The 12297-nt window shown below is 34.1% G+C and overlaps 1 protein-coding gene across 2 annotated transcripts in view; it reads right to left on the bottom strand.

Moving 5' to 3' along the window:
• Positions 1-3810: 3810 nt before the first annotated feature.
• The window catches only part of LOC149798688 (E3 ubiquitin-protein ligase RNF13-like), a 56123-nt gene continuing 47636 nt past the window's right edge, over positions 3811-12297 (bottom strand). For both annotated transcript variants that reach the window (XM_089957529.1, XM_089957528.1), the window contains exons 10-11: positions 11268-11486; positions 3811-8983 (exon numbers count right to left, since the gene is read on the bottom strand). In XM_089957529.1, coding sequence (XP_089813655.1) covers positions 8709-8983; positions 11268-11486 — 494 coding nt within the window. In that variant the 3' untranslated portion in view covers positions 3811-8708. The remainder of the gene's footprint in view (positions 8984-11267; positions 11487-12297) is intronic.

Here is a 12297-nt window from a genome sequence, read left to right as displayed (position 1 = left end):
TTAATATAATGAACAACTGTACGTGGTTAATTCAAGGAACAACAGATAAATGCAACAAAAGCTGCCGTGGAGAATATTGCAGGAGACATAATTATATTTTATCAAAAAATCCTCATGCTGGTTCACGAAGTTGTGTTGGATGTAAGAATGGCGTTAGAGGATTATATCAGATTTGCAAAAATTGCGGTGGAGATCGATACAGAAGTTTGATGATATATTACAGAAAAAGAAAAAACATAAATCCAAAAATAAAAAAACCACCATCAGAACTTGAATATTACTTGAAACATAGACCAAAAGATTTCCAGGATTCAGATGAAGATTCCCAGGATTATTCAGAATAACATAGCAGCAGAGAGGGCTCGTCTACAATTTTGTTTGGGACAAACAATAATCGTAGACGTGGTATTGACCTCTATGAAGGGTCACTATATTTTTTTTGTCTAAAAAACGTACGTGACGCGTTAAATGGTCTGATCGCCCTCTCTGCTGCTCCAATCTTGGGATATGGTGGTGGTTGGGTAAGGAGCTGTCGGTACATGTGAAGCCAGTGATGATGTGGCTTGCCTAGTCTTCCTCTGGACCGGTGAGCTCACCTCACTTGATGTCTTTGCTAATAGGAAACTATTAACTGATGCAGCGTCGACTGCGATGATTATGGAGTCCGCATCTTTGCTGGTGCTTTTCCTAGCAATCTCATTTGCCTGGTTAGTTTATTTTGCCAAGGCGGTGGTACATACAATTTTCTGACCATCGTGATCATATGTTGCAGGAAAGAAGCCGAATTGCGCCCAATACAATCATCTTACGACATATCTAAATCTTGCATTCTGTGCACTTTGTCCTGACTATTGTGTGGACATAATAGAGCACAACACAAGAAATCAATCAAGGGTCGCGTGAATATACTGTGAAGAAAACGCCAAAGACAAACACAAATGTCTAAAATAATTACATGAATGAACCTACAAGACGAATGATGTAATACTAGAGAGTTCCCAGATCAGAATGATATACGTGGTCGAGCAGAGATTTACTTACGTACGGTAAACATTACGGCATGTAAACAAAATGGCGCTGACATGTATATCCAAAGACGAAGACAGACAAAGTGGGAATCCCTCGTCTGTGTTAGAGTAGAACGAGATATGACAGAAATGTATCTGGAGTACACTTCCCTTATTAGAAAAATCGTTCCAATGGCTCAAGCAGTGAAAAGGCACAACCAGATATCGGTTTAGCCAGGTCTCAAAAAAAAAAAAAAGAGTGCTTCTCATCATTAGTGGAAGTTGCAACTGAAGTATGGCTGGGTTGGGAAACGATTCAACACTTTGAATATTGAATATTGCTATAATCAAGGTGGCTCAGGGCTGGATTGCACCGTATTGGATGTAGTCCTAAATTATTATGATCGGGTAACGTACCTGAATAAGAGAGAAACAAAAGAATTTGGTATAAGCTAGACTTCAAGAAAGAGTTTGCTGATAAGGCACATGGCATGAACGTAAGTAATAACTACGACTGTCGAAATTTGGGCCAGTTCCTCTATTCATGGGGAGACCATTACAGTCCGTCTTCCGTCTTGGTAGGAAGACGATATATGGTCGATCTTATGTTTAAAAGATATGGAGAACGTCCTTTTTTAGCTTTGGTGAGGTGAATTTTGTAAGGTAATGGATGTACTCCTAACGTATTATTATTATTATTATCAGATAACGTAGCTGAAAAAGAAACTTGGAAACCGAATGTCTTGTAAAATCTGAGGAAACACAAAAGATAAAATCTCCTAATCAGGTTGTAAAGTCTTCATGCATACGTAAGGAGCACACAGTAATCACAGGAAACATTCATACATGGCACTCCATGGAAGTATGTACAACCAGAGCATGACGAACAATTACATAGCTGTGGCTCAGTTGATAGCATGCCATACTCTGGGTGCGGGTTCAAATCCTACCATTGAACCTCACTGCGTCAGATACCGTTTTGTGTCTTGGACAAGGCACTTTAATACTATTTCATCAATGCTAAATAACCTACTTTAAGCGCCAAAAGCAAAGGTCTACAAAACTTATAGTGGTCTTCAGTAGTTGCTGTAAACAGTAATTATCATGCAGAAAATAAATTCAGACTTAAGTGATATTGACAACAAAATGTTATCCCCTTGTCAAGCTAAAAAAATTTGTTTGCAATTTTATTCGTTACATTTTAAATTTTAAACTTTTTTAAAATTTTAATTTTTAATCAGCACCGTCTAACTAGTAATGTGCTGACAAACCATTAAACCACATGAATGTGTACATATACACATATTGTGATAGGGCATTAAAGATATAAAATACTAAAAAGAACATTCTTTATAAATACATAAAGTAGAGGTACTATGAGCTGATAAAAGCCAGAGATTAATGTTGTTTTTGTATATATTTTTGTAATATTTTGTTATAATCGGCTTCAGGGACTATTTTGACTGTCAACTTTCAGAAGCCATATAAGCTCCAAGATTTTCTTGGATTCAATTCACAGGCTTTGAGTAACCTTGGACTGGTAGCCAGTAGAACAAGCACATTTCATGGGTCAGTAATTACCTTGATTAGTCACTACAACTGATGCCTCATGTGAAAAGCATGCAATCTACTCATGTAATTAAAATACTCGTTCTCGTGTACAATACACCGCTAACTTATTGAGGTTAGTAGCAGTGGCAGTTGTTTTACCTTTAAGGGCACATCAGAACAATATTTGATGTATGACGCTAATTAAAAGTAAAGCTCATTAAATGTATGCATAGATTTATTGGAAGAAATATATATATATATATATATATATATATATATATATATATATATATATATATATATATATATATATATATATATATATATATTTGAAAGAAAGAGAAATCCAGCCTTCTAAAACAACAAACATTTAGTACTGTATGATGAAGTTAAAAGGTAAGGCTGCTAAAATGCTGTAAAAGGTATATAAAAATAAACATGAAGAAACAATCCTCAAAATATATGGTCCCATTTGTTTTATATAAACTGCGTTCCCTCAAAGTCTAATTTCCGCTGGTGGTATATCATCATGAAGTGTCTTCGCTCTCTTTCCATCAAACTACTTCTGTCTTACTGATCGTTAGTCAACACATTAAACAGAAATGTGTTCCACCATCAGTGCACACTGGCAAGGTAGGCACTTTGAGGTTCACCCTTCAGATGTCATACTCAAGTTAGTCATTTGTGTCCATTATGCTATCTGCACAGTACTACCTCATCTCTGTGACATATTCTATATGTGGGAAGCCACTCTTCAATGGCATGTTTGATGTTCTGAAGCCTGTTTTCGGAGTTTTCATTCCACATATTTTGCCAAGTACAATGAACGTGCTGATTTACATAATTTAGGTCAGTGTGAGGAATCTTCCATTTGGAAACAGGCGACTCTATGGCAGCTTTCTGTGTCTTCCTGCCCCAAGTGCAATCCAAGCATAAATCAATACATCTATTTTTTTTAAAAGTGCAGTCCAAGCAGAAATACGTGGCATCTAGCCCCAAGTGCAATCCGAGCATAAACTAAGGTCAATTTACTGAACTAATTGTGCAAAAACGTTCATTTGAGTTTTACTTACACCTCAGACCTTCTGACTATTAAATCATGTTCCTTTCTTGCTCAAAGTGCAAGCCATGCATAAAGTTTGACAGAACCAGAGTTATATACAGAAACCCAAAATACAGACAGACAAAAAGATAGTTGAATTTACATGTCATACACTCCACCTTTTGGAAAAAGAAAACAAAAATGACAAAATCTCTTTATTTAAATTTTATTGCAGTATATAAAATATGCTTAACAATCAAAAAGACAAGTCACTGATAGCAATCTAATAATGACAACATCTTGACACACTTAGGTATAGGTCTCCACTAAGTACATGAGATGATTCTTCTCACCTGGATGGATTGGACTATTCTGTAAACAATATTTGTACATCACGGAACAAAATCTGCAGTTATAGCTCACAAACCTGCTCAAATACCTAATTTCTTTCATGAATATCACAGTCATATTAGAACAAAATGCTGATGTACCCCTAATTCAAATATAATTAGGCCCTAGGCACAAATTATCTCAGAACAAATTTTAAGCTACTTGCTAAGCTATGAGAAAAATACCAATAATAAAACACTAAGCTATGGTTCAAGAGTCTACCCAACAAAAAAATACCAAGAGGTACAACATAGTTTGGTTGTGTGGTTTCTAGGACTATGAAATCCACAAAAACGAATATACCAACAAACACAGTAATTTCACAGCATATAATTCTCAATGTAACAGGTTTCACAATTGCTACAATAATCAATACCAATGCAAATGGCAAAATAATAAAGAAATACTAAGATGTAAATTCCATATTTGATAATCTGAAAGAATTTAATTTAAACAAGAAATACAATAACTGAAAATAAATTCACAATCATTCACAAGATGAACATTCAACACCATACATTTTATGGTGAAAAATCTGTTGTGTGTGTGTGTGTGATTAGGATTTTTAACATAGTTTTAACAATTTTTCAGTCATATCACTATGATGTCTGCAGTGTGATAGTTTATAGTGATGTCTAGCACTGGGGCATCATGCCGCAGACATGTAGCATGATGTCCCACCCAGTCACATTATCCTGACACCAGGCCGACCAGTCCTAACACTAACCTCTTTATGCTGAGCGCCAAGCGAGGCAGCTGTTAGTACCATTTTTGTAAGTCTTTGGTATGACTCGGCTGAGGATCGAACCCACAACCTCCCGTATCTGAGGCGGACGTTATAACCACTAGGCCAACGGATTGGTGAAACATCTTTTGTAGTTCAAACTTTTAAGAAATAATTAAAAATGCTATTATACACTGCAAGCATAAACATTTATTCTTCTTCCTTTGACAAAAATATTCCAATCTAAAATAATGACCTTAATTAGCAAAAAAGGTACAAAGTAGCTAGACATAAGGGATGCATAAAACTTAAATGTTTTCATTTTTAATGTTATCTTTAAATTTATGCTGGTGTTTTTTGTACGTCTCCATTTCAATAAAGAAATAATACAAGAAACAAATCCTCATATTCAATTACTTATTGTAAGATTTCTTTGAAATTAATTTATTACAAAAGATAAAAATTGTTGCATACTTCACAAGCATTATTGCGATCAACAGGCCACTTCAAATAAATATGAAATTTTTCATCCAAACTAATCTATAGCAAGCACATGTCTAAATTGAAACACAAGCAATGCAAGAGGAGAATGAAATGCTTCAGGTGTAAATTTACATGGAGATAAATAGTCCGTAATTCTTCTAGTCTATCTGATTACAAATCAAGCAAAAATGGTCTCATGCATGCCTTCTCCCTCTCTCATACACTCACTTGCTCAAATGATTTTTACTTTCTATTACACAAGAGTAAAGGTAGACTAGTTTTTTTTAACAAAATCTGTTCTATAAATAATGCCATTAGTGTTATTGTTTAAAAGGACATACCACCAAAAGTCAAAGACAAGTTTCATTTAGACCCCTAACAGACATGATTGTCCCTGGATACACTTCACAGTAATAAACTCTCAAATACTTGGAATGTTGCAGTAGGAGTTTCTTCGTTACAGTGTAGAAACCATATTCCAAATGATGGTATTACAGTTTTCAAAGGCAAGCATTATTTCATATTATGCCCAGAAATGTAAAGCAAAAATAATTAATTAGGATTTAAATAGAATTCTGAGTAGCAAGTGCTTACATCCGAGATATTTGATATTAGACACACACTGCAAAAATGACTTCAAAAACGTAAGTACAATATTACATGTACGACTTAAAACTATTTAAAAATATCTGAATTTGATTTTCTGTCTGATCAAAAATAATACCCAATGCAGATATCAGCATGTGAAGCTTGACAACCAATTAATTATCAATTCTGAATTTGATTTACTGTCTGATCAAAAATAATAATGCATATATCAGCATGTGAAGCTTGACAACCAATTAATTATCAATTCTGAATCTGATTTAATGTTTGACTTAAAATATTACCCAGCACTGTAATCAGAAGGTGAAGCTCAACAACCAACATCCTATCAATCTAAATGATTGCTGGGCGGGATTTAGCTTCCAACTCTGTACACCAATTGGTTCTTCACACTTAGTTTGACATGGGTATACAAGAAAACTTCACCTGCTTTACCAATCGCAGTTCCTATGGTGCCAACACTTTCTAGCTGGACAAGTTGGTTTTCAAGCTCTGCCTTTAACTTTAACACCCTCATCAAGCCTATTCAAACAGACATAAACAATTGAGCCTAAAAACATGACTTTCAATAATCCAAAACCTGCTTTAATTTGTCATAAATGGGAATTAATTCTTTTGGTCAAAAACATACCCCTTAAGCTAATGATACCAATGATGTGATTATTTTAAAGATAATTGTCAGCATCAAATGAATGGACTTTCTGAACACCCAATATCTACTGCAAACTCATTTTCATGCAAATGCATTTTTTGTTTATTTTGGGGAATTAAAGTATTGACAACTGATGACTCAAAGGGATTAAGTGGTACAAATTTACATATGATTGTAGGGATACTGCTGCTCATGGTTCTTTGCACTATTGTAAACAGGCTGCTCTTTAATTTTTTATATTACTATTATTCAACATTTTCATTCCTTCAACTGTCACCAGAGAATTTATAACTGAAAATTTATTTGATGAATTATTTATGATAAATTCTTTTACATGCACTTTTTTAACCCTTGTTTCAAATATTACCATAAGGGAACAATGTCAAGAGAAACAACAAAACTGACATGAAAGGCCAGTTAATCTAATATTATCACAAATTTAACACCATACAGTTTCATTATTATTATTAGAAGTACAAGCTATATTTGGTGAAAAAGAATGGATACTATGCCACAGACATGGAGACACTCAAAACCTTCAAAGCCAAAAATATGCATTTCATAACTACTTTTATTGTGTACTGAGGAAAGGGTCCAACAGTATTGAAAGAATGACCAGTGTTTGGTTGGTCTTTAAATTTGTGGCTTGTAAACTTCCCACAATTATGAATATATTAAATTGCTGAAATAAAAGGTATAACAAAGATATACAGAATAACAATTTCGAAATTTTACATTTGTGTGAAATGCTATACGTTTAAAAAAAAACTGAAAAGAATAATGCATTGACTGTTATAATTTGTACATATATTTACAAAAACATCTTCAACTCTCTAACATTTTACCAAAAGTACTGTATTCAATATCAGGAATATGTAATGAAAGGACCAATAGCAATGTGATGTGTATTTTATCTTGATTACAGATGATATGTGTATGAACAAGGTAGATTAGACTATGTACACATTTGTTTTAACACTGGCAAGGTTTATTATTTTTTTTTAAACCTAAAAATGATGTTTAGAAATTAACACATATTATAAGAAAACTGCCTAAAGCAGTAACACTGGCTTGCACAGCTTCGTCAAAATGGTGTATTACTTATTTACTTGTTATGATGGATCCCATGTATCGAATTAAATCCCTCCACAAATTGTACCCAGGAAACTGAACTCAATGCAAAATGTTAAAACAAACCACTGGAGCATGAAATATAGGTCACAGTAACTAAGGTTTGACTGATGAATGAAATACTTCTCATAAAACATCTACATTCCAAGTTACATGACTCTAAAGGCAAAACTATCACAGTATTTTTAATCTGAATTGAAGTATGCAGTACTCCAGATGACACATCTAATACCAACTTACGTAAATGTGCAAGCAATAGTCTGAAAAAAACACAATCCTTATCCAAAGAAAACTGAACTAAAAAGAATGTTAAACCAAATTACTGATCTGTGAAATATATGTTATAGTGACATTCTTTTCACTGACTGCTGGTGTACTCCTTAAGACACAATCATGTACAAAGATATGTTACTACGTAGAAAATAGTGTCTGAGAAAATAAGCTCAATAAAAAGGCCAACTGAAATCAGTGGACAATGAAATATAGATCACCATGACCAAATTTCAGTGAAAGGTTTACTAAACATGATGCATCTAAACATCAAAATATGTAATTCTAAAAAATAACTTCAGTGCAAAATCCTGACCCAGGTGTTCATGCCAGAGAGATGGTTGGAGAGACATAATCAATACAATAGAATTGCTTTGTAGTCCAAGCAACAAAAATGAATGAACACAATGTGTAATCTTATTTTCAAAATCAACTATAAAATGTGCTCAGAACTATCTGAGTAAAAGTTGTGGAGATGTTGAATTACAAATTTATTTAGGTGACTGGGTGATGGGACCTAATCATATAAGATAATTTGTCACTTCTGCTATTATAAAAGGTGAGTGTGCTTTCCCCTAATGCTTACCATTTAACATAAAAAGCTCAATAACTGATAGTTCTTTTCTTGCCAAAATAATTGTACATTTAAAATGCAAGAAATTGTTACAATAAAACTTAAAAATTACAAGTAATTAAAAGCCTCTCAAGTGACTTACTTTGAGTATATTAAACTTAGTGAAAAATCTGCATGGATAACAGCAGGAATTCAGCCTTATTCAAGACGTTGCCAGCCAACATTCTATACTGATCTGTTCCTTTTTATATGTGCCCAGAGGTGATCACATATCAATTTCAAACAACATGATTAGTTTTCTTGGCATCCTCTGTCTTATTGGATTCAGAGTGTGTGCCATGATTTGGTTCAGCATAAATGACTTCCTCAATTGCATCCTCTTCCTCTTCATCAGATGTCGACAAGACACTGCTGCTAGAACTTCCCTCCCCACCAACCCCGTGATTTATTATACCTTGCTGAGATGTCACTGCCAATTCCGAGTCCAAGTTCTCATCATTTACATCCACCTCGTTTACATGCCTCACCTGTGTTCTCACAACTTCTGGCAAACCTGTATAGGAAGTCGCAAAATTATACAAACTTGCTTAGCTTTACTACCCTTTCTATAGTTGTTGTTGTTGTTGTTGCTGTTATAGAGTTTTAATGCCATTTTTCAACACAAGATAGGCTATACATGGCGGCCAGTATTAATGGTGGCCTTTCTAAAGTTAAAATGACAATATGAAGAACTTGGAACAATTCTGATCTCTCTATGGTAATCAACTATATAAATGAAAGATCTTAAATAACTTAATTTTTATCAGCATGGCATCAACCTTTAAGTTGAAATTCATGGTTTACTGTTGAACACTTACAATGAATAAAGATTATACCTTGATGTAAAACAGTCCCGAGTTTTTCACAATCTGCAGTCTGGTACAGCAGATACCTTTTTTATTCAAACTAGTGGGCACTCGGACATGCCACATTTTATATAGAAGGCATGTAACAAGTGACATCATTACAGCACTTCCAGCTCTTGTATAATGATTAAAATTAATTAGAGATACAGTACCTCTGTATATTCACATTACAAAACATAAACGTGTGTTTTACATGAAATATATACCTATTTTATCTGTAGCAATTACAAATTTTACCAGCACCTGTAAATTCTGCAGCTTTTTGGCAATTTTGATAATGTTAGGACTATTATTTCTTTGCAAGGCTATGGAGTAAAGTTACGTCTTTTAAATATTAAAGGTGAAGTGTAAAACAGCTGACACACTATTTTCTGGTACTGTTTTCGTAACTATAAAAATAATACACACATAACTATGCAAATAATACATACATAACTATGCAAATAATACATAACTATGCAAGATATCCATCCAGACATGCCCAGGCTGTCTACTTCTATGTATCTTTGGGAAAGGCACATGACTCCCATTTCCTTAGCATTATTTATTATAATGATGTGCTAAAAGTGCCATTAAAACTAGCTAAAGACTGTATATTACCTTACTTTGACTATATACAACTGCATATTAGGTTACTTTGCATATATACAACTGCATATTAGGTTACTTTGCATATATACAACTGCATATTAGGTTACTTTGCATATATACAACTGCATATCAGATTATTCTGCCTCATTTCTTCTACACAAAGATGGATATTGCTATAGTTTACTTGATGTCAAGCATTGCAAACACAGGCAACTCTAACGCTAACACTGCACTGATGGGTAAAATGGTGACGCTCAATTATTTTCCATTACATATCCTTTAATGATGCGTAAAACTCTCAAAGTTTCAAAAGTGACAGTAACATAGCCAATTTAAAGTTTAATAATGTGTTGTCCCTGATCTCCACTTTAAATTTACCTTTTAAATAATCTGACTACTCATGGGCAGACCTGCCAATTCTGACAAGTCTGTCTCAGTAAGGCAGTTGATTTTTTTTCGTAAGATTGACCAGTTTTCAGTTAATGTGTAACAAAATATCAATAAATGCCATTGTAAAGCTGGAAAACGTAATTAAAAGTTTGATGCATCAAACATAAACATTATGTTCAACTTAAAAGTTTGCAAAGTACGCATAGACTTTATTTACCACTAGTACAATCGCACAAACTCTAGTTCCAAACCCTATGCAGCTCAATGGCTTGTTGCTATCTCTAAACTTGACATAATTCTTGGAAATTCTTTTCCATTTCACATGACGACAGCAATCATATCTCCCACCACGAGACATACTCAAATTTGCATGTGATGTCCAATAAACAAAACTGTTTCCTTTCCAGATTTTATTCACAAGAATCTGAATACTCCTTTTTATACTTCTGAGTTGATTATTAACACTTTTAGAAGCTTATTTTCCCTTTCATCTTAAACATGCATCTCTTTCTGGACGCTATTTTAAAAAATTAGATAATCAACAGTTTGATCATGCAGATGCGTCGCATGAACAAATAGGTGCAGTTTAAAGCATATGGGGTGCTGCTGTAAAGTTAGTCTGGTTCCCTGACTAATTTCACTAATTCTAATATGAAACCCAAATCCAAATAAAACACGGATGAACCAATTATCTGGATTTTTGGGCAACAATCATTTTTCCATAGTTTTTGCTAGTATGCCGTAAGACTGTACTTTAAGGGTAATTTTCGTAAGACTTACGGCAAAATCGTAAGAATTGGCAAGTCTGCACAGGTGCCAACACCATTCTCAAAAATAATGAATCTTAGATACACTGATAAGTCTTATAATTGTGAGGGAAAAAAATGTAAACACTTTTGAAACCCAAATATTCTGATTTATTTTATCGGTTATCAATTGACCCATAGTTACCCGAGTTGTCAAAAGTTGACCCAGGTGTGGAGGAATTGGTCCGTGCATTTCCCAGTAATGGTGTACGCTCTGAAGCAGTATTGGTAGAATTTCCATTATCATCCTCACTGGAATCACCATCAGAATCAGCACTACTACGAGGAATAACCTTCCTCTTACACACGGGGCAGCACCTTTTGTTCTTTGTTAGCCAGGGGTCAACACAGGCACAATGATACACTTGAAAAAAAATCATTATTAATCACCATCACCATTATTATCTTTGTTACACTGAAATCTGATTTATCCAAGCACTATTGCGATCAGAGACGTTTGAAACAGAAACAAATTTGGGGCAGAAATAGTTAATGGCAAGGTCCTCCATGTTGATTCAAATTTACAAGAACCTGTAATACCCAATACTTTCAGATATATTCATGGCCCTGCTTACATGGCGTCAAAAACAAAAACCAAAGGATAGCCTAAGTATTGTTAAGTAGTTTTGTTTTCCTTTGATATATAAGTAAAATGCTATCAGCTATTCTTGACAAAATTAACACAGAATGTTTCCAGAAATAAATAAGTCCAAGATAGCAAAAAATCAGTGAAGCATTATATATGAAATAACTGGTTGCTTCATCATGCATTGATTTATCAAACAACTAGTCAGTGTGATAATATAATTTTATTAAACAAGTGTTATACTGAAGCCCTTTTTTTCTAGCCTATGCTGATGTACCCTCTTTATCTGACATGTAAGAACCTGAACACAAAACTTTATCTACTACGTCACAAATCCAACCCTCCCGGATTAAAAACTTTTAGCTAAAAAGCTAAAAGTTATTTGCCCACCTAGGTGGCAGTCAGGTAGAGTTATCTCCCCTTGGTACAGGGATTGGTGCCAAATCCCATCAATATCTTAGTTACTACTGGAGCAGAAGGCACAGATGTAACTGTGGGAAGGCTGGGAGGGTGTATGTGTATTATAATTAGGTAAATATTCGTGAAGAAACATATTTTACTAGAAAAAAAAATTTCTCCTTTGAAAATA

The sequence above is a fragment of the Sinohyriopsis cumingii genome, chromosome 5, assembly GCF_028554795.1.
Source record: "Sinohyriopsis cumingii isolate HCF-2022 chromosome 5, ASM2855479v2, whole genome shotgun sequence".
Lineage (NCBI taxonomy): Eukaryota > Metazoa > Mollusca > Bivalvia > Unionida > Unionidae > Sinohyriopsis > Sinohyriopsis cumingii.
The sequence above is the reverse complement of the archived record's forward strand: the minus strand, read 5'-3'. Positions and strand labels throughout refer to the sequence as shown.